The sequence below is a fragment of the Octopus sinensis genome, linkage group LG1 (assembly GCF_006345805.1).
Source record: "Octopus sinensis linkage group LG1, ASM634580v1, whole genome shotgun sequence".
Taxonomy (NCBI): domain Eukaryota; kingdom Metazoa; phylum Mollusca; class Cephalopoda; order Octopoda; family Octopodidae; genus Octopus; species Octopus sinensis.
In genome coordinates, this window is record NC_042997.1 from 30,702,952 (window position 1) to 30,727,657 (window position 24,706).

At 37.0% G+C, this 24,706-nt stretch overlaps 1 protein-coding gene across 1 annotated transcript in view; it reads right to left on the bottom strand.

Moving 5' to 3' along the window:
• Positions 1 to 24,706, bottom strand: part of LOC115212916 (E3 ubiquitin-protein ligase MARCHF6) — a 93,834-nt gene that overhangs the window by 63,387 nt on the left and 5,741 nt on the right. The window contains exon 2 of the mRNA XM_029781740.2: positions 23,660 to 23,733. Coding sequence (XP_029637600.2) covers positions 23,660 to 23,733 — 74 coding nt within the window. The remainder of the gene's footprint in view (positions 1 to 23,659; positions 23,734 to 24,706) is intronic.

Consider the following 24,706-nt stretch of genomic DNA (forward strand, 5'->3'; position numbering starts at 1 on the left):
TTTTTTTTGTTCAGACTGACCAAGTCCAGAATCTTACACCTACTCTACATTATCATTCTAAAAATAAACACTCATATCATTAAAATCTCAAAACTAAGAGATAATTCGCAATTCAAAGCAATGTGAATAATTAAGCAATACATTTGATGTAATATTCTGAATGCTAAAGGGGTAATGAATATTTTGTTAGTGGAATAAACCAAACAGAAACTGTCATATACATATATGACACGTATGCATATATACATTTATATATACATACATACATACATACATACACATACATACATATACATACATACACACACATATACATACATACACATACATACACACACATATACATACATACATACACATATACATACACACACACATACACATACATACACACACACACACATACATACACACACATACATACACACACATACATACACACACACACACACATATATATATATATATATATATATTTATATATACATCTATATATATATACATTTATATTTATATATACATATATATATATATGTAGTGAATCTTGCATGCATGAAGTGGATTCGATCCACCATAGCCAAATTTAAATTAACACTGCTACAGAGCTTTTCCCACGGTGGAACAGTGGTTTTGCTCTGACAGCAGTTTTACATTTTCCAGATGCCTTTAGCTAGGCCAAAATAATGTCTTCACTATTTGACCCTTTCTAACTTCTTCTACTTCACCAAAAGCTAGAATAAAGATAACAAGACCACCAACTAAATCTACTGTTCTCAATGATATATCTATCCTTCTGGATAGTTATATAAGCAATCACACCCCAAGCAAAAATCAGTTTTAGTCACGGTCGGTGACGACTCAATGAGAACGAAGTCTGGCTGGCCAGCTAGACCCTTGGTCAGAGGGAGAAGTGAAGTTTACTGTCAGCAACTTGAGACAACACCCTACAATTCTCTCTAGCTCTAATTCTGTTCTCTTATAACATCATTCTATCTCCCTCCGCAATTACTACTAAACAATGAAGAGAACCCAATCACAAACTTTACTTTGCATGCTTTTGGATTTATCATAACCTGCCCGTCGAGGCATGGTATTGTAACGTAACGGTAAATAAACACTTCCTTAAAACTTCATGCATTCTGCATCTTTCACATCTTACAACATGCAATTATAACAGCAAATTATTATCGTCACACCAGCTCACTTCCGAGAAATCATCATATTGTTTACAAATATCAACCGTTAATCGAATTGAACCATCCAGGATCCCTGGTCTGGTGGTACGTAAAAAGCACTATCCGACTCGTGGCCGATGCCAGCGTCGCCTCAACTGGCTTCCGTGCCGGTGGCACATAAAATACACCAATCTGACCGTGGCCGTTGCCAGCCTCGCCTGGCACTTGTGCAGGTGGCACGTAAAAAGCACCCACTACACTCACAGAGTGGTTGGTGTTAGGAAGGGCATCCAGCTGTAGAAACATTGCCAGATAAGACTGGAGCCTGGTGCAGCCTTCTGGCTTCCCAGATCCCCGGTCGAACCGTCCAACCCATGCTAGCATGGAGAACGGACGTTAAACGATGATGATGATGATGATATATATACACACACACACACACACACACATATATATAATTCTTTAACAAGAATGTTACTGACATTGACTTTTGGCCAATTAAAACATTGTCAGGCTGCCAGGCTAATGATGGCTTAGTAGACTGAAACTTCAAAGTCACTATCAATAATACTGATTTAAGAGTAATAAATTTATACTCTATACAAGTATAGAGTAACCCATCAGTTACAGGGACATAAACATGCCAACATCGGTTGGCAATGGTTGGGGAGGACATATAGACACACAAGTATATACATACATGTATATATATATATGTATATATGATGGGCTTCTTTCAGTTTCTGTCTACCAAATCCACTCACAAGGCTTTGGTTAGTCCAAGGTTATAGTAGAAGTCACTCGCCCAAGGTACCACATAGTGGGACTAAACCCGGAACCATGTGGTTGGAAGCAAGCTTCTTACCACACAATCACTCTTGTGCTCATATATCATTTAGCGTCCACTTTCCATGCTAGCATATGCATATATATATATATATCATCATCATCATCATTGTCGTCGTCATCGTTTAATGTCTACTTTCCATGCTGGCATGGGTTGGACGGTTTGACTGAGAACTGGTGAGCCAGAGGCTGCACCAGGATCAATCTGATCTGGCAAAGTTTCTACAGGGGGATGCTCTTCCTAACGCCAACCACTCCAAGAGTGTAGTGAGTGCTTTTACATGCCACCAGCACAAGGGCCAGTCAGGCAGTTCTGGCAACGACCATGCTCAAAAGGAGTTTTTTATGTGCTACATGCATGGGATCCAGTCCAGCTTGAATGTTGTTTTTCACGTGCCACCGGCACGGGAGCCAATCCGTGACCCTGGCAACGATCACGCTTGGATGTGCTTTTAACATTCCACTGGCATGAGTGCCAATCAAGCGGTAATGTCATTGGCCATGTCAGCGATTTTGATTTTCATTTCACTTGCCTCAATAGGTCTTCGCAAGCAAAGTTTATTGTCCAATGAATAAGGGGTATTCATAAGTGGGCTTGTTACACCCACTGGCATAGGTCATAGGCTATGGTCTTACATGGCTTGTCAGGTCTTCTCAAGCACAGCATATCTCCAAAGGTCCCAGTCACTAGTCATTGCCTCAGTAAGTTCAAAGGTTATGCTTCACCACCTCATCCCAGGTTTTCCTGGGTTTACTCTTCCACAAGTTCCCTCAACTGCTAGGGTGTGACACTTTTTCACTCAGCATTCACAACACATGACCAAACCAGCGCAGTCATCTCTCTTGCACACCACATCTGATGCTTCTTAAATCCAACTTTTCTCTCAGGGCACTTACACTCTGTCGTGTAAGCACACTGACATTACACATCCAGTGGAACATACTGGCTTCATTCCTTGCAAGCTTATGCATGTCCTCAGCAGTCATGGCCCATGTTTCACTATGCACACCGTATATTGGGAAATATACACTGCATATATTTCACTGTATATTGGTTAAAAAAAAACCCAAAAAACAGTGCTCTTCAAGTTTCAGAAATTCAGATTCCTCAATGTCAACCTCAATATCAGAAATTCAGTGAAACAGAAGCCTGTAAACAACAATGCTATTGTCCTCGTTTTATGATATGAAAATTTATAAATATTTTCTGTTTCTGCTAATGAATTTAAACTTGAAAACTATTTTACTTTTATCTCTAAAACGATATTGTTTTTTAGAGCTAAGTCAACTTTGATGAAGCAGTTCCAGACATGACCATTCAGCCTTTAATATGCTGATATTGTTAACGCAGTGAACTGGCAGAAACGTTAGCACACCGAGCGAAATGCTTAGCGGTATTTTGTCTGTCTTTCTGAGTTCAAATTCCACCGAGGTCAACTTGCCTTTCAGGGTCGACAAATTAAGTACTAGTTGTGTAATGTGGACAATTTAATCAAATGGCCTAATCCCCAAAAATGTTGGGCCTTGTGCCTAGAGTAAAAAAGAATATGCTGATATTGTTGCTGCAGGCTTTTAATGTAAAAAACAAAAACTGAGTTGCGTTTTTAGTGTGTTAAGATTATGGTATGTTGACATGTTAAGATTATTTTTATGCTTACTCTTAACAATGTTTAAATGACATCTGCAAACAGACATATGAAAGCATATATGTTTCAGTAGCTGGATTCCAACAGTGAAGTGAATGTGACATCTATCTTTCAACTGAGTAGACACAAGTAACATGTAGCTATATACTTGCCTAAGAGAACTACGCAAAATTTGCAGCAAAGTTTTTAAATCACTTCAGGATAACAGCTGTAATGTCACATTTGAAACTTGTTAGCTATACACTTCCAACTAACTGCTTCAGTTTGACATGAAGGCATTCAATCAGACAGACAGCTGTCATGGTAATGATGACAACATTAACAGAACAGTTCCATGAAATATTATCAAATTCCAGTAAACAGAATAGTAAAAAAAAAAAATAAAAGAAACATTATTTAAGCAAAGTCGTGATGTATACATTTTTCTTTCATCACACTATAACATTCAAGACAAATAAATAAAAATACATTTATCAACTTTAATGTACCATGATTCCATTGGTAGGGTAATTTGGTCCAACAATGTATTTTATATCCTGTATCATCTGAAAGCTAAACCTCTAGCCAGATCTAACATTTTTTTTTTTTTTACTAACCTTTGCTCTGACTAACATATTTTTTTTTTAATTTTATCATCTGAAGTCATATCTATTTTCACTAAACAGAGATTTAAGTTCTCACCAAGAATTCTTTAACTTCATTATATTTAGCATTTGAATTCACAAGTCTTAAATAAAACTTACAAAATATTAGGTCCACTTTCTTTGCTTTGAAATCAAAGACAAAATGCCACAAAATGCCAGACATGGGCATGATTGGTTAAGAAGCTTGCTTTGCAACCACAAGATTTGGGGTTCAGTGACACTGCACAGCACCTTGAGTAAGTGTCTCCTACTATAGCCCCAGGCCAACAATGCCATGTGAGTGAATTTGGGAAAATGGAAATTGTGCAAAAACCCATCATACATGTGAGTGTGTGTGTGTGTGTGTCTGTGTGTGTACATATTATAAGTACATATGTGCATGTCTTTGTCCCTCACCCCACCACTTGACAACCAGTGTTGGTTTGTTTACATCACTACAACTTAGCAGTTCAGTAAAAGAGACTGATAGAATAAGCATCAGATATTTTAAAAATAAGTATTGGGGTCAATTTGTTCAACTAGGCACTACAGGGCAATGCCTCTGCATGGAGGGAGCCAAATGACTTAAGTAAAAAGTAATTTCATATTTTGGTTTTGTTTTACTTTTGTTTTTTGTTTTGTTTTGTTTTGTTTGTTTTTTTCATTATTGCATCATCAGGGTTTATATTATTCTTGTAGTTGTTGGTACTCAAATTAGGTTTCCAATCCGAGGATAACTTTGTATCTTAACATACTGCTTCTTCTTGCTACACTCCATGAATTGTTTCTTCTACTCTTACCTACCAGTCACAATGACTTTTATTTCCCCTTTAAATTGGAATACTAATATTTGTTTCGTAATTTGAATCAATCTGGATCTTAGACTGACAAACAAAACCTGATCAGAAAATGAAATAACAAAATGAAAAGTATCAAAATAAAGAGAGAGAAAATACTTAAGCTATTGGTCAAAGTCTGATGAGAATATAATTAAATTTTGAAAAGGTACCATAGTGATAATAAACAACTAACCAAATCTCAAACTGAAAGAGTGGTGTATATAAGCCAATGAAGAAGCCTCTAAGATGTCGCATATTTTGGAGGAAATGGTAGCCATATCATCATCATCATCGTTTAACGTCCGCTTTCCATGCTAGCATGGGTTGGACGATTTTGACTGAGGGGCTGGCGAACCAGATGGCTGCACCAGGCTCCAATCTTGATTTGGCAGAGTTTCAACAGTTGGATGCCCTTCCTAATGCCAACCACTCCGAGAGGAAGGACAAAATCGCTATGCCATCAAAAAGAGAGGAAGAACACACTGAATAATGTAGTTCTAATAAGATTATACCTAAAGAAAGATAACAATGATCACAACTAGAATGTATTGATCACCAAAAAACAGGGTAAGCTGCTGATTAAAAATGTTAAGACTTTCCCAAGTGAAGAAAAGACCTCGATTCAGACATTTTCAACCAGTCTTCTGTCATTAACCTACATAAATTTGTTTAATGTATTTTACCATTTAAACCATTATTCCTGTGCAAAAAAAATGCAGAAATAAAATTCATAGCCAACATAGAAGCAGTGGAAAATAACAGGACAACTTCGTAACTAAAGTTTTGCACAAAAACTATGATGAAGTAGGAGTGGGGAGATCATGGAACAAAAGTTAACTATCAAAATAAACCAATACAATGCTAAGTAATTTATTTATGCACAAGACCAAACAAAAATGCTAGAAGCAGTATGAAAGGAAACTCAGCTGATTCACTAATCCTACTAGTTTATTTAGTTGAAAATTCGTTCAAGACAACATGACATATCTATGTGGTCACAAAGTGAACAAGGCTTGTTCGGTAAATAATGGGAATGGGTCTGTGAGATTCATTCAGAATTTATTAAAAACTCTATTGAATTCTTCTTTTTTTGTGTGTAAGATATGTTTACCCCTGCCATTTAAACATTGCTGGACATTATGTTCTCGAGTCCTCACACTCATAGAGTAACTACCCACTTTGTATGCCATATAAGTAACTGTGATCACAACATTGCTCCATCAGCCCATCACAAGGTAACTCATTTACAGTTGACGAAACTGGAGCAATGTGAAATGAAGTGTTTAGCTCAAGAACACAACATACCATCATCATTATTTAACATCTGTTTTCATGCTGGTATGGGTTGGACGGTTTGACTGAAAACTGGTAAGCTGGGAAGCTGCACCAGGTTTCAATCTGATTTGGCATGGTTTCTACAGCTGGATGCTCTTCCTAATGCCAACCACTTCAAGAGTGCAGTGGGTGCTTTTTATGTACCACCAGCATGGGTGCCAGTTATGTAACCCGGCATCAGTCAAAACTACAATCTCACTTGGCTTGACAGGTTTTCTCAAACAGAGTACATAATCAAAGATCTCGGTCACTTGTCACCTAGTCCAAGAAACAAAACCATGATCTTATGATTGTGAGTGCAACATCCTAACCACTAGAGCAGGGGTCCCCAAACTATTTAGACCATCGACCCCTTCGTGGAATCCTTGGCCCCTCATCGACTGCCAGGCATGTACAAGAAAAAATAATTAAGTAAATGTGCACTTATCAACCCCTTGAATAGTTCCATCGACCTCCAGGGATCGATATTAACCACTTTGGAGACCCTGCACTGAATGTTTACTCCCAGGAGATAAATTTATCCCAAGTTGAGGATCATCAGTGAACTAAGACAGTGTCAAAGACAAGAAGACAAACCAGAGAAAGAAGATATTGAAGCTAAAAAGCTCCTGCAACAGTATGTAACTTCCAAGAGTTCTACATGATAACCCTAACCCAAACCTAACCCTAAAACAGATTGAAATGCAATAGATCGATACTAGGGTCATAATTATGAGTGGACACTAAAGAGGGAACGGTTTTGTTATCCAGCTCTGTTTACGAGTGACCCCTCAGTTTATGGCCACAGGGTATCTTTTTTCTCATAAATAACAGTGACAAATTCATATGACACCGCCAGAAAATGTTGCTAACAAAATACGGCAGATATTGTATTCACCTCTATAGACGTCAATGATTGGTTGAAATTGCCGAAATGCAAGAAATTAAACAACAAATAGCTTACAAACTACAAGAAAGTTCCTACTAGACAATATATTGTGAGCTACAAGCCAGATTAGTGGATGAAACAAGGTTCCAGTACTAGATAGGTGGAGGGTGACATGGTGAAGAAGTAGTGCATTAGACAGTGTCAGAAAAATTTAAAAGTCTGTAAAGGGTAAAGAAAGAAGAGAAGTTAGACATTAAGTATATCTAGCAGAAGAAGCCAAAAGTAAAACAAATGCCAATGTTTTAAAACATGAGGACCAGAGAAGTGAGGTGTTCTGCATTGCAAGACAATGTCCAAGTCAGGACATCATGAGCAAAAAATTGGGTACAGAATAATAGCAGTACACTTGCCCTCGCCAATGCAGAGAAGAAACAAGGAAATGGTAATACAAGCAACTGCTGAATGAGGAGAACGTAAGGGTAAATGTCAATGCAATAAAGGGAGTGACTATTGAGACTGACTGCTCTATGTTAGATAAGCTATTAAGGATATGAAGATGGATAGCAAGCCTATCACATACAGACACAATCATCATCATTTTTATGTTGAACTCCCAAGTTAACATGGGCTGGACAGGTTATCATAGTCCAAGTCAATTCCAATTCAGAGTTACTGCTCGCCTAAACAAACCAGAGAATTACATCCTGCTCGTGTTTCATTCTGGAGTTGGTTTCTGCTGTTGGATGTCCTTCCTATTATCAACTTTATAGAGAGAACATGGCACATTTTTGTGACACTAGAAACACACACACACACATATCTGCCAACAAATCAAGCAAAGGCTGCTTAGTGAAAACAGTGGAAAGCACTCTGAATAAGTTTACCTTGTTCATCCAAAAACAGTAAAGGACACTCAAGAAAACAAATAGGTTTCCATAAGAATGTTATAAGTATTCTCCGTTTGAAATTCAAGCAGAACCAGATCTTCTAAATGCTTATGGTGACCTTGAATATGAGTAATTTCGATAAATATGTCCATAAATCTGAGTCTGATGTATACTATATTTTTTAAAACAAATTTATTTTTATAGCACAATAAATCATCTTGCCATCATTTTACATCCACTTTGCAGGGTGGTATGGGTGGGATAGGTTGTTACAGTTCCTATTCATCTCTTATTAAAAGTTGCTCCTCTTATAGACATGTCATACGGCTTGGATACCCTTCCTGGATACAAACCACTTTACAGAGTATATATTGGGTGTCATTTTCTCTTCTAAGTTTTCCTATCTTATCATTCCACCTGCATTTGCAAAATCATTCGCAACTGCATTTCTATTTAACTCTCTTGCATTTAAGCCAGCCATATCCAGCAAAAATATTCTACCCGTTTTATGCTCAAACTGACCCGATTCACAACTACACTACAAAATCATCATATCATAGAAATCTTAAGAGACAAGCCATGATTAATTCAAAACAATGTGAACAAATAAAAAGGATTACAATGACATTTCTGCAATATCTCTCTTCTGACTTGCAATTCCATTATTAATTTGTGAGTAGCAAATAACTCATTAAAAGGAAGATTACATTTGGCCTTGGCTGTAATTTTACTGCCTACTTCAACCCTTTCGTTACAGTATTTATTTTGAGATACTCTGTGTTTCTTTCAATTACTTTAAATGTAACAAAGAAATTAGTAAAATATGTTAGTTATCATTCAGCCAGTGTTAGGAACATAAATTGTGACTAAGGTTTGGTGGAAGACTTTAATTCAAAACTTTAGAAAACAAGACATTTGTACTCACAGTCAGAACCGGTTTCAGCCAGATTGGTAATGAAAGGGTTAATTACCATTACCTGATACATTTTTTACCAGAAGCTGATGCATCACATCAGTATAATCAGCAATACAACAGAAACCAAATTTTATGGTGCAAGTTCAAATTACAGTCATAACCAAACATAGTTTTTATGAACAATTCACTCCGAATGAGGTTTCCTCGAATGAAGTTACTGAAAAGACTTCACACATTTATGTCCTTTGCTGACAAATACAAGCATGCACTGAGGACAGCAGAAACAAATGAACAGAGGCAACAAATTCTCAATCCTACTAGAAATGCAGAAGTGAAAGTGAACATTAGGCTCACTGTGAATAGAAAGTTAATGACAAGATACCAATTGGGGACACTTGATGAACAACAGGCTCACTTTCGAAATGTTGCAAGAGAGGCTTCACATAAACACTATGGAAGCCCACTACTACACAAGGCCAGATAAAAAAAACTCAAAGAGGAAAGCAAAAAGAGACTAGATTTCAGCTATACATACATGAACAGTAGAAGAGAAATGTTTTCAGTTATGCTCCTGGACAGGAATATAGTTTCAATTGGCACTAACTACAAAATTTGTGACACGTACTTGGCCAAAAAATGGAAAGAGGAGATGGCTTCATTGCGCTAAAATGTTTATTTAACCAACCTATGCTAATCTACCAAACCTCCTAAGACAGCTTGTTACTGCCACAAGTGAGGATTTTAGATATCTTTCTCAGAAAATCAGAAAATACAATTCTGCTTTCCAAATGATTTCCTTTGGAGCCAATATCAAGGACAATTCTACCAAAACTGATTTAGTTCCACTCCAACAAAGAGATCTGGTTTTTGAAGACAGATCCAAAATAAAATCACCATCTCCCAAAGTACAGACTCCGACTTGATCAGGAAATGGTCCATGCATAAACAGTAATACCAGGAGTGTCAGTGCCCACCTTAGAATTTCAAATAGTCAATGATGATTACAAGAGGCATTCTGGACAGTATGTGCTGTTTCAATGTATCTGAATATCATGTAGTGTCTGTCATCATGAGTGGAAATCTCCATAGCAAAAGATATCATTCTGGAGTGCAAAGACTACTATCAAAAAGATGAGATACACAGGTCAAAGGCAAAGATGGCAATCGTTTTCGAATACCATAAACCTCATTGCATGATTCAAGACAATTCATTTAACTACCTGCATCAAAATGAAACTCTTCCAACAGTTTAAAATACAGTCTGACAGACTATACTACATTAAAACTAATCAAGAAGGGCTGAGAGAAGACTCTATATGTATTTAAGAGACATCAATAATGGTGATGATATTTTGAGGGCAGCTTAAAGGAAGATTACTGATGGTCAACATTCTTTCTTAAAGTTTTACTGTTAACCTTCAATACATTCACACCACTTTAAATAGAAAGAAATTCAAGAAGAGGTCCTTCCAGGGTAATCAGACAATCAGTAGCATGATGTCACAGACAGGGTTTTCCTCTTAAACCTGGGAAAGATGATGGGTTTGATTACTAAGTACCAAATATTTGGACTGTCATGTGTCACATGTATACCAGAGAATGGTGAATAGGAAGGAGTACTGCTATATGTATACATCATCTGGCTAAAAAATATTCACTCCAATCAAATTGATTCCATTATATTAGCTGACCTTCCAATATTGTTTAAATCCAAATAGTTCTTCGTCCCTATGGTGTATCAAAGAGTTTACCTTCCATGGAAAACAACAAATTCACCAAATTTCCAAGACTATTTAGCAAGGAAACCCAAACAGGTGTAAATGTACATCTCACAGAAGACCAGAGTATGGGAACTTCCAAACTTTCGTTAGACAGCATGATATTTAACAGCCGGATAGTTCTCTACTGCTCACTTCTGACCAAGACAGCTAATGCACAGACCAAGACAGCTAATGCACACATTCAATTTGGCAATTCAATAAAACCAATAACATATGTCTGCAAATATGCCAACAGACACTCTGATGCTCAAATCTACTGCAACGACTTCACCTAACTGCAGCAGGGAAAAATACATCTGCAGTAATGACACTTCCTGCTTTGCCCATTCATGGACAGCGTTCAAAAATTTAGTCTCCACTTGGAAAACAGCCAGTTTATTCTACTTCAGTAACTTTCACACAACAAATACAACATCCAAAAGAGACAACACTTAAAATATTTTTCAGGTTGTAGCAACATGATCCCTTCACATAAACATTGCTATGGAATGACAAGCAATAGAGTCAAAGAAAGCAAAATGTCTTTTTGAAGACAAAGCTAGCATAAGGTTTGACACTAGCATTGGAAAAATGTATAATACACAGACAACATGAATGCTTTCCTCTATTTTTTTTCTCTATGAAGAGTCAGGTCCAAGTTCATTAAGATTTTTAAACAAATAGCAAAGTTTGAACTATCTACAGAAAGGCATGCTTAAGATTGGAATGCAAGAAAATGATGCACAGTAGAAGACAACAGTGTCTGAAGGTACTGAATCTCAAACAGCCAAAAGTCATAAGGTTCTTTTCACACATAGATAAGATATTGTGGACCATGCAGTTGACTTTAGCATCGGCTCAAGTATAGTGATGAACTTGCAGAAGACCTCAAACAGCAAGCTGAACAAATGTAGCCTGGCATGGAAACAGGATACACATTACAAACAAGCAACAATATAAAAGGCCAAAAACATTAAAAAAAAACTGGCTCTCTCAACCAAACCACACACCAAAGTCAAAAATCTTGCAAGAGAAATTTTGAGAGAAATACGTCATACAGTGTTAACATTAACAACATATGACAAGGAATCCAAACTTACTGCACATTAGAGGGCAGTCTACTGCTATTTATGAGATGATTCTACAACAAAGAGATGGAATTTGCTTCCTTGACACTCCTGGCAAAACTAGAAAGATATTCCTAATCAGTCTGTTGCTTGCCATAGTTCATCAACATAAAAGTATAGTTATTGCGGTTGATTCATCATATATCGCCACCATTCTCTTTCCAGAGGTACAATTCAGCATACTTAGCATTCTAGCTCCTCTTGGACTTGAGCACAAATGATGCAATTGTTTGCAACACTGCAAATAATTGAAGCACTGAACAAGTTCTTAAAGAAATGCCAGATGATTGTTGGGATGAATGCACAATGGCATACAAGAGAGCTCTAGAATTCCTGAACAAGCCATTACACACCTTGCAATAACAACAGGGCTCAGATGAGATTAGCCACGGTGTTGCCAGGTGATTTCCACAAGACTTTACCACTGATCCCAAAACAGATTTTAAAAAAAGGCAATGGAATTAGCACTTGCCTTAAATTATCTTTACTTTGGACCAAAGTTTAAATCTTTAAACTGTTGACAGCAATGGTTCTATAGACCCAACTATTATGTGCATATTGATTAAGACAAGAGACAAATTGATTACTTAACACACAAGTAACTCTTTCATACCTATTTCTTTACTATCGACAAGGGGCTAAACACAGAGGGGACAAACAAGGACAGACAAATGGATTAAGTCGATTACATTGACCCCAGTGCACAACTGGTACTTAATTTATCGACCCCGAAAGGATGAAAGGCAAAGTCGACCTCGGCGGAATTTGAACCCAGAACGTAACGGCAGACGAAATACCAGTAAGCATTTCGCCCAGCGCGCCGCCTTTCATGCCATCAAGTGGTAGCTGCTGCAGACACTTCTACAAATTGAAAGACACTGATGTTGATCAGGAATTCTTTAATACCTTTACTGCAACAGACTTCAAAACAATCCCCAGTAATTTACATCAGCTACACAGTAAAAGAAGACTAACAGCTAAGAAGCTTATGTCACACGTCACGGGGCAAAGACAGTTACTGGACTGCATCATGTGTAATATTGCATTGCTAATGGTCACTTTTTATGTGGGATGCACAATAGATGGAAAATCTGTGATCGCTTCATTTAGGCCCTAATTGATAAAAATCCAAATTATTGTTTCCTGAGGTACCAACATGAATCATTGTTTAACATCTGCTTTCCATGCTAGCATGGGTTGGACGATTTTGACTGAGGGCTGGCAAACCAGATGGTTGCACCAGGCTCCAATCTTGATTTGGCAGAGTTTCTATTCAGAATTCCTAAGGGTATGACAAGTACAGATCTAATATTACAGAAACTAGGACTCAAATCTTAATATAATTTTTTATTGTAGAAGGCCTCAGGTTCAATCCTCGGCACCTCCACACAAACTTCTGTCCAGCCCATGCCAGCATGGAAAACAGACATTAAATGATGACAACGACTGTCCCATGTATTGCTCCTGACCTGTATTTCCAGTTCCAATATTTGGGTGTGCAGCTTTTCAACATTCCTCCTGATATTCCAGTTTCCTCACATTATAAGAATGGTTCAATTTCTATTTTCTATACATGGATTTCTCCCAACATTGTAGTTGCAAATCATTTTTTTTCAAATTATTTTAAGAATTATCAGATAAGAAGAATACATGATAACATTATTTTCAATAATAGTTTGAAATGAAATACAAATGCTTTCACTTTCAATTGATTCTGAATTCTTATTCAAATTACATAAATTACATAATTTACACAAACTATGAAATATATTCTTCACACTTAGCATACATATGAAGCACAGCACACTGTCAACCTGGATTGGCAAACAATTTCATTTCATATAGGAAGAATAACTTTACACGATAAACCCAATAATATTTTTATCAAACCATATATGCGTCTTGCATTCTGCTAATATAAACATATATGCTATAAATATATACTCAGGCAATGCCTGTGGAAGGGATGCAGGGGTGGGGTTAAAAATTTAGGGTAGAGAGAAGAGAAAATTATCAAAAACAAAAACAAACATGGCTTAAAAGGATGAATAGAAATGTAATGAGAGGGCACCAGGATGAAAGAGTTAGAGAAGAGAGAGGTTGCTAAGAGAAATAGCTATGGGCAGCTACATGCTGAGCACTTGTGAAGAGGCTGAATAGAAAAACAGCATGACTGACATGATGAGGAGGAAATAGACAGGAGGGAGAAAGGCTGATGAGAGGCAACTATGAAAGTCATGTCAACAATGAATGGCAGAAGTGCGTGTAATATGAGAGTGATGGTAGCAATGAAGATGGGTCAGATGATGATGAAAGAGAGAGAGAGAGTGTGATGAATGTCACTGATTGAATAAGAGAGCGATTAACAGAAGAGAGAATGATGGCTAGCAATAAAAGAGAGAGAAGGTGAGGAACTGATTATGGATAAGTTTAATGGGTAACCCTCATTCCACAGATAACAAGAAGAGAAAAACAGAAGGAATAGAAGATGGTGGTAAAAGGGTGCTGGATACAGACAGGTCCAATAACATCACCTTACAGAAGTGGCATGGTACAAAGATAGTTGAAATGGAAAGAGAAATAGATGGAGTTTAAATAGGACATTCCTTTTGAGTGTTGGGCTTCAAGGAGGCAATGATCAAGACCCTTCGGCATTATGTTGTACTTGAGAAGACCCACCAAGCCAAGCAAAATTGTTATCACTGCTATGTTTTTGATTTTTTTTTTTCCCCCCTTTCTTTAATGTAAGCAAGAACAAGAATGTTCATATATATAGTTCTTATTAAGTATTCCAGGACTTCCTATTTTCAGATCATTGCCATTAGATTTCCATCATCATCATTTTACGTCCATTCTTCTAATGCAAGTACAGGTTGGATGAATCACAGAATGTTTTGTCACATGTTACTCTTGTCGCCTGAGACACAACAACAGGGAAAAACTACCAACAGGTAATGTTATGTATGCCATGTTTTAGACATTGCTGGATACCCCATCATCAACTACTTAAAGCATAGGGAGAGCACATTTTATAGTACCAATGATACTTGAATGGTTGTATATGGCTAGAAAGAGACCTTCAACTCTGAATCAAACTGTATTCTGAATTATCGCTCCGGATTACTTATGCTGCAAGTAGAATCTGTGTTTCCTCTATTCCTAGTTCAGTTTACTTTTAGCCATCAGAAATTCGTTTTGTCAGCATGTACAGAATTAGTAATTAATACAAGTAAAAGCTGTGTTTTTGCAATAGATGTTGCTATCACTATAACTTCTATGATTAATATTCTTTGGCGTTAGGAAGGCATCCAGCTGTAGAAACTGCAAGATCAGATTGGAGCCTGGTGCAGCCATCTGGATTGCCAGTCCTCAGTCAAACCGTCCAACCCATGCCAGCATTGAAAGTGGACGTTAAATGATGATGAAGATGATCCTAGTTTCACTGATTGATCAATTGACGATAGAAGTTATTTCAGCAAAGATAATAGTTCCCTGAACTTTTTCTACTCTGTTCTTTCTCTAGTTACTGTGCATTTGGAACAGCCACCTCCACTTTTAATTAGTTCAACCTATCCACTACTTCTTCAGAACCATTCCATCGTTTGAGGGATTTATCTCACATGTACTCAAAAAGATCTGTCCACCACAGTAGAATTGATACCAATGCTGATGCTACATAAAAAGCACTGGTGTTGGCACCATGTTAAAAGCACTTGTGCTGGTGCCACATATAAAGCACTCTGTGGAGTAGTTGGCATTAGGAATGGCATCTAGCCATAGAAACCATGCCAGAATAAACAATGGAGCCTAACACGGCCCCTAATTTTACCAGCTCTGGTCAAACTGTCGAACCCATGTCAACATGGAAAATGAACATTAAATAATAATAGTGATGATATGCTCGCTACTAACTACTTCTGTGCCTCTGCCATATAATACGTCTACCTTAATAGTCAGCTTGATTATGATCCCATTACACTTCTTGTGCACTTATAATTTAAACTGGATGGAACTCCAACCTAATCCTGCCTATTGCCCAAAGCCACTTTCTTGGCAGCAGTGGGGTCCTGCATTTTTTCCAGCTCAAATTAGTCCTTACTAAATTTACTTTTCAATTCTAGATTCTCAAAATTAGTCAGTGGTAGAACATCATCCTTATCTACCTGAGTAATTATGTGAACAACTAAAATATTTTAACCCTTTAACGTTTAAGCTGGCCAAAACCAAGTCAAATATTCTATGTCTTACATTGAAACTGACCATATCTAACCTCTCACACCTAAGCTACATTAACATTCTACAAATAAATAATCACAACATTGAAACCTCAACACTATGAGATAAAGGGTACAAACCTGAATGACCATGGGATTACACCTAGAAAGTTACCTTCCAAAGCACAAGTCCAAGTAAGGTTGTTTATGGAAGACCAGCAGTCACCAATGCATACAAGCCTCTCCTCTCCACACCACTGATGTTATACAATGAAAAGGCAAAAGCCGATACAGCTTGGCACCAGTGATATCACAACTCATTTCTACAGCTGAATGAACTGGAGCAACAGGAAATAAAGAGTTTTGCTCACTAGCACAACGCACAGCTTAGTCCAGGAATGGAACTTGCTACCTCATGATTGTGAGCTCGATGCTCTAACTACTGAGCCATGTGTGTTCACACTATGAGATAATTCATAATTAATTCAAAGCAATTTGAATAGAAAAGTATTACATCTGACAGAGTAATCTGAACATTAAAAGGTTAAGCATCTCAGTTATTAATCCCAATGGCCCAGCTAACTATATGGTCCCTACCATTGACAACCACGCTCTTCCTAAGTATTCTCCTCATTTAACAATCTTTCCCTATAACATTTCTACATCTCTCACTTTTCAGTATTAATGAGAACAGCTTCCACTGCTATCATTTCAGATGCACTTCTCCCAAATATTTTGATTTTCTCAAGTACACTTTAGCAATCCAGAACAACTTGCACTTCCGATCCTCACTTCTTACAACATGCACAAACTTCATTTGGCTTTCCCCTTGATAAGTATAACCCGACATCTAGTTTCTCTTCTATTTACCTGATATTTTTTGTTTGACCCCCACCACCTTTTCCAAAACTTTCCAGGCTTGTCTCTAAAGCTTTATGGCTCTAACATTTTATAGTGCTTTAGGGTGCTATTCTTTTACCATGTCTTGTAGAAACTCCCAATTATCTATTAAGCTATAAATCTCTATTTCCTCCACCTTTTAATTACATGTGCCAGTTAGAATTTCTCTGAACCTACAACTGGCTGAGTGCTCTTTCAGCTCTTTCATGCGTTAAGTGAACATAGACGCAATTGTTTAGTATTTTGATGCCGGGTTGGGTCATTTGCATAGTCCATATCTTAATATGGACTAATGACCTAAAGCCCATTAATTTAGTATTTCATCACATTTTATTTTATTTATAGAGAAGATAGTTCCTTGGTTTGATTAGTATTTAATGCACAAGAAATACAATAAAAAGTACTTGTTCCAACTTCTGTTTAAATATCCAGAGTAACTTCAGTCATGCTCATAGAAAATAGTAGATTGTCTTTTGCCTCTGGATTCATCTAGTTCTTACACTGAAATTACTAAACCTATGGTGAGTGGTGGTATGTTCTTCACCAATGGAGTCTTGCCTGTGTGTTCACCTGATTGGTATATAACCAAGTGGCTGGCTGACTGGCTGGCTTTCTGATGTTCATTTTGCAAATGGTTGGGGTTGGGTCAATTGCATAACAGAATTTCAAAAGCCTTGATCCTTCTTTATTTCTTGAACCATATCTGTAGCCTCAAACATCAGAGCAGCCATCATATTGTTGCCCAAAATGTCCATTAAAACTGGTAACCACGATAACAAGAGTTGCCATCATATGTAATCAAGCCCTGATTATGGAGCATAAGCAGAGATATATGTCATGGTCATGTTGTCTATGAATAGCCTAAACTTAATTATTCTATCACACACTCTGTTTTCCTCAATGGCTTATCTAGGCCGACGAAGGACAATCATCCTGAGACACGTGTCCCTAGATGCAGCCCGGGCGGCCGGGGGTGTTTGTCTCCCCTTCGTAAATGTATATAAGGACACAGGAAAAATGTGTCAAAGCCATCAGGAGGCGCCGATGCTTCCTAGGGCTATACAGCGGTGGTGTACCCCCCTACTGTCACGTTCGTGTTAGATTGACAGTATACAACCATTCTATTGCCCCACCACCGTACATGTCTCTACGAGAGATTTAGAAATTTAGTATTTCTGATTTATCTATCCATTTCTCTATTAGCATCATGTCTTCTCTACATACCCCCATTGCTGTTGCCAGCCAAAACCATATTTTAATTATCTACTATTCTATATGAGCATGACTGAAGTTACTCTGGATATTCAAGCAGAAATTGGAGCAAGTACTTTTATTGTTCTATTTCTTATACATTAAACACTAATAAAACTGAGGAATGGAATATTGTTTCATAAGATTGGTGATTAATAGTTAACTAAGTGTCTTCTCTATAAATAAAATGTGATGATGAAATGCTAAATTGATGGCCTTTAAGGTCATTAGTCCATATCTTAATAAGTCATCAAAATGCTAAACAATTGTGTCTAAGTTCACTTATGCATGAGCTCAAATATCAAACATCCTTAATGACCGGTATACTACCAACAATATTTTCTGAACATGGTATGAATGCAGACAACCATTAAAAAAATTCCATAGGGTGGTTACTCTATTATGAATTTAATGTCAAGATTTTAGCATTCAAATTACAGTGTCAAAATGCAATGCACAGTTTTCAGTTAATTATGCCTCATCTTACAACCTCGAGATTTTGACAATGAGATTATTTATAGGATAGGTGTAGGCAGCAAGATCTGGCCATTTTGAACATGAAACAAGCGGAATATTTTTGGCTGGATATGACCAGTTTAAATACCAATGGGTAATGTAAGCGATATTACATAATATAAGCACCAACTGAGATGGAACAAGTCCACTGAAATTCCAGTGAATCGAAATTGAACCAGCACGGAAAAAGCACCATCCAAATCGTGGCCGATTGCCAGTGCCACCTTGACTGGCTTCCATGCTGGTGGCACGTAAATTGCACCAATCTGATCGTGATCGTTGCCAGCCTCGCCTGGCACCTGTGCAGGTGGCACGTAAAAAGCATCCACTACACTCACGGAGTGGTTGGCGTTAGGAAGGGCATCCAGCTGTAGAAACACTGCCAGATCATACCGGAGCCTGGTGCAGCCTTCTGGCTTCCCAGATCCCCAGTCGAACCGCCCAACCCATGCTAGCATGGAGAACGGAAGTTAAACGGTGATGATGATACCTATCGCTTCCTGGTTGACTATGCTACCAATTACAATACACAATACCAACCTTCTATCACACTGCCTCAAATTAAATATGAAAATTTAATTCTGTTATTTAAAGTATTTAGAGGAGATAAAATACCATCATCATTTAACGTCCATTGTCCATACTGGCATGGGTTAGATGGCTTCACTAGGCTGGCCCACTGGAAAGGCTGCAGCAGACTCCAGTCTCATTTGGCCGGGTTTTCTATGGCTGGATGCCATTCCTAACACCAACCACTCCAAGAGTATAATGGATGCTTTTATGTGCCACCAGCAAGGAAACCATTTGCATGACACTGTAGCATAATTAGTAAAGCAGTTGCTGGACAAGCATTAGTTTGAATAGTATGTAGTGGGAGTGCCATCCCAAAGCAGTACTTACAAAGTTCTTACAACAATGATATAATTTTAGTTATAAAGGTACGATTATAAATGAATTAGTTTCCCAGGGAAACCAGCAATAGGCGGTATGCAAAACTGTCACAAAAATGAAACTCAATAGGTGAATGTCAAAATAACCAATGTATCCTTTGAATAGCAATCTTAACTTTATATTTCCAAAATAGAAAGTGTTGGAAATCTAGCAGCAGTAATTTGGCTAAGGAAGATCCAAAATACTCTCCCTTTTCCTAAGCCATTAACTCCTAATGGAGTGCTGTTGTGATATATGACATATCTAGGCATCTAAAGCTGGTGGAGCCCATCCCTCTGCATATCTGACCAAAGCTAATTGTTCCAGAAAGAAAAAAAAAAAAGAGAGATGAATTGATACAAACTGAGTTGGTACTTCTTATATTTACTCCAAAGGAATGGAAAGCAAAGTTGACCGTGACAGGATTTGAATTCCAGTGTTCATTACTCTAACAAATTTGCCATCTATAAAACACCCTTAGAATAATCACAAAAGAACCAACCAACAAACTAACTAAGGATTTGCTATACAATTACATTTACTCTTTTACTTGTTTCAGTCATTTGACTGTGGCCATGCTGGAGCACCGCCTTTAGTCGAGCAAATCGACCCCAGGACTTATTCTTTGTGAGCCTAGTACTTATTCTATCGGTCTCTTTTGCCAAACCACTAAGTTACGGGGATGTAAACACACCAGCATCGGTTGTCAAGCGATGTTGGGGGGACAAACACAGACACACACATATATATATGACAGGCTTCTTTTCAGTTTCCATCTACCAAATCCACTCACAAGGCTTTGGTCGGCCCAAGGCTATAGAGGAAGACACTTGCCCAAGGTGCCACGCAGTGGGACTGAACCCGCAACCATGTGGTTTGTAAGCAAGCTACTTTCCACACAGCCACTCCTATGCCAATGTTGTAAAAAAAAAACTGCTACTTTTGAGAACTCCTTAGTTAATGCTATTATCAAATTAATTCTACAAAGTATGGAAGGAAATGGCTACACCAATTTCATACTACAATCTCAAACTCCTGCATATTATATATAGCGTAAAAATATGAATTAGAGAAAGGAGAGAAATCGTACTTTATATCATTAAATTGGGGTCTTTTTAAACTCTTTTTACTTTTCCACTTGTTGAACTGCAGTAATGCTGGTGCACTACATTGAAAAGTTTTCATCGAACAAACAGAAACCCTGCACACTTATTCTTTCAGATTCTATTGGCAGAATCATCGTTTAGCGTCCGCTTTCCATGCTAGCATGGGTTGGACGGTTCAACTGGGGATCTGTGAAGCCAGAAGGCTGCACCAGGCTCCAGTCTGATCTGGCAGTGTTTCTACGGCTGGATGCCCTTCCTAACGCCAACCACTCCGTGAGTGTAGTGGGTGCTTTTTACGGGCCACCCGCACAGGTGCCAGACGGAGCTGGCAAACGCCCACGGATGGATGGTGCTTTTTACGTGCCACCCGCACAGGTGCCAGACGGAGCTGGCAAACGCCCACGGATGGATGGTGCTTTTTACGGGCCACCCGCACAGGTGCCAGACGGAGCTGGCAAACGCCCACGGATGGATGGTGCTTTTTACGTGCCACCAGCACGGGGCCAGGCGAGGCTGGCAACGGCACACTTTTTGTCAAACGGTGGAGTGAACAAACACATACACACACATGCATGACGGGCTTCCATAGTTTTGATCTATGAAATTCTCTCACAAAGTACTGGTCGCTCCAGGACTAAAAAAAGAAGGCACTTGCAGCACAATGGCACTGAACTTGAAACCCGGTTTGTTCATTTTATAGTAGTTGGTTGTAATTTTAGCTCACCTTCGGTTTGAGCATCGAGATTTAAGTGATGTAAACTGTTCTCAAAACGAAAGATCGGTGTAATTTTAAAGGAAAATTTACAGAGAAAAGTTTAAGATTTCTATCCTCCATACAATTTATATTCATCACAGAATTCTTCTCGTGTTTATGTTTAGAATTCTAGTCTTTGATCCATGTTTTAAAATTGGTGACTAAAAATACTCAAGTTTACTAAATTTCAAACTTTAAGATCAGGTAGTTGGGATTAGAAAGGTCAGCTAACACAAAAAACACTTGATGCATAGACACGTGTAAATGCGTTTGTGTATATATGTGTATATATATATGTGTGTGTATGTATATATATATATATGTGGGTGTGTATGTGTGCGTATATGTGTGGGTGTGTATACATATACACATGTGAGTATGTATGTATATACATATATGTGAGTGTGTGTATGTATATACATATATGTGGGTATATATATATATATACATATATGTGAGTGTGTATGTATATACATATATGTGGGTATATATATATATATACATATATGTGAGTGTGTATGTATATACATATATGTGGGTATATATATACATATATGTGAGTGTGTATGTATATACATATATGTGGGTGTATATATATATATATATATATATATATATATATATATATATATATATATATACACACACACACACATATGTGGGTGTATATATACATACACACAATCATGCATATACACATATATATATATATAAACACACACACACAACTGCATGTTTAGTTAGCAAAGAGGATTGTTACATCCGTAGATTCTATAACTCTCCAATAAAATCGTGAAAATGTCTACAGAAAAAAATACAACTTATAGCGAGTCCGACCTACGGCAATATTAAACAAAACAAAAAATTACAAAAACCCCGCAGCTAAATGCATCTAAGACCAAAAAGTACCAGGGTAAAAACTCGGTATTTTTCTTAAAAGCAATGCAGTCTGATTTACAAAAATAGAATAGTAAATAACCAACCAACCTGAATGACAACTAATGGAATTTGAAGAATTATATTTACATATTTCTTTCTATTTGGATACATTTAGGTACATTTAAAAGAGAATTTGTGTACAACAAAATAACAAAATCTGTTAGAGATAACATAAATATTAACGTAAACGATATGGGGGAAAAAATATTGCCTAAGAAATTGGCAAGCATCAACGTTGTCTCAAAAAGCTAACAGTTATAAAATATATTTCTTTATTGCCCACAAGGGGCTAAACATAGAGGGGACAAACAAAGACAGACAACGGGATGATTAAGTCGATTACATCGACCCCCAGTGCATAACTGGTACTTTATTTATCGGACCCCGAAAGGATGAAAGGCAAAGTCGACCTCGGCGGTGTTTGAACCCAGAACGTAACAACGACAGACGAAATACGTTATAAAATAAACCAAATATAAAAAAAGTATTTGTTAAATACGGTTCATTAAATAGTTAAACACGGTTCGGTAAATAGTTAAATACTGTTCGTTATCAAGTTGGAATAGAAGCAATATGTTTGCGAAACAAAGATAATAAATGATATCTTAAATAGATGTGATTTTTCTTCACATCTATATAAACACTCATGTTAAGGAACAGAAATGTTTAATGAGAGTTCTGTAAGCTCACAAAGTCGTTTCTGACCTATAAAATTATATTGTCTACAATTACCTTTAAATATCTCATCACCATTTGTGACTTATACATGATTTACTTTGAGGAAAATTTACGAAAACATCACAAAACAGAAAAGGGGGAAAATTTTTGAAGATTTTAATGAATCGTAAATAGAATAATCTGAAAGGTTAAAAGCAGAAATGGGGCAAATAATACAGTACAGACGTCACTGTTAAGAAAAGGAATATGTTGAATGTCATATACAGTATTGTCTCTCGCTGTCGGAGGGGGTTTTAATTACGATATAATTGATTAAAAAGCTGTTTAATTAAAGTAATTGCTTACGTACCTGCCTGGTTCTCACCGTCCTCCATCTTGAACGTTTGTGATGTAAGAAACCGAAACGATGTCGTAAAATTACTACTGTGAAGATTATCGGAATAAAAATGAATTATTCTTTTATATATGTTCGTCTATCGTTAATATGAATATCATTAGTTACGCTATAACCGTTAATTGTTAATTATTGGCTAAAAAAAAGATAACGGTATATTTTGCAGCATTCTCATTTTTTCTTCTCTATCTCGGTAACCTGACAGTTGACAACTTGTCATTGTAAATTTTTACTTAACAAGTATAGGTTCTTGTTAAGAAGAGAAATATTTATATTTCTTCGAAAGAAATCATATTTTTATCCTTAAAAATTAAAAGTTTAAAAAAAAAAAAATAACAAATATATAGAATTTACCTCATGAAGAGAAATTTTTTTGTTGTTTATTTTTTTTAATATATAAGATCAGAAGCTTCAAAGATATTTTGCCCCATATATCTTCCTCACATTCTTCACTTATTCCCTAAATTTTTTTCCCCCCCGGATAAGTCGGACGTTGTTGAACTTATGTTTTCTAATATTGATACAAGTTCACAAATATTTTTGTGAGTACATTATCAATAACATCGCCTCTGTTCGGTACAAGACTGGTATTTTTCTTTTTATTATTATATTATTATTAATAATAATAATAATAATCACAGAGAAAAGAAAAAAAGAAAAGTTAGTGATAACAAATTAATGCAGAATTTATTAAAAAGCTGATCCGTGGCGGATTTAACCCCGAATGTAAAGGGAGATAACTAAATAGTACAAATCTTTAATCATGCTTCATACATTGTCACTAACCAACATAATAATTGTTTCTTATTTAGATTCAAGAGAAGCAATATTAAGAAAAGGGTGTTTATTCGAAACCATTGACTCCAGTAGTTGACTGGTACTTAATTTTATCGACCCTTGGAGAATAAAAGGCAAGCTGTCCTCGACAAGATTTGAACCCAGAACGTAAGGAGTCGGAAACCGACTAAGTAATATTGATAACGAGGTGTTACTTTGGCGTGT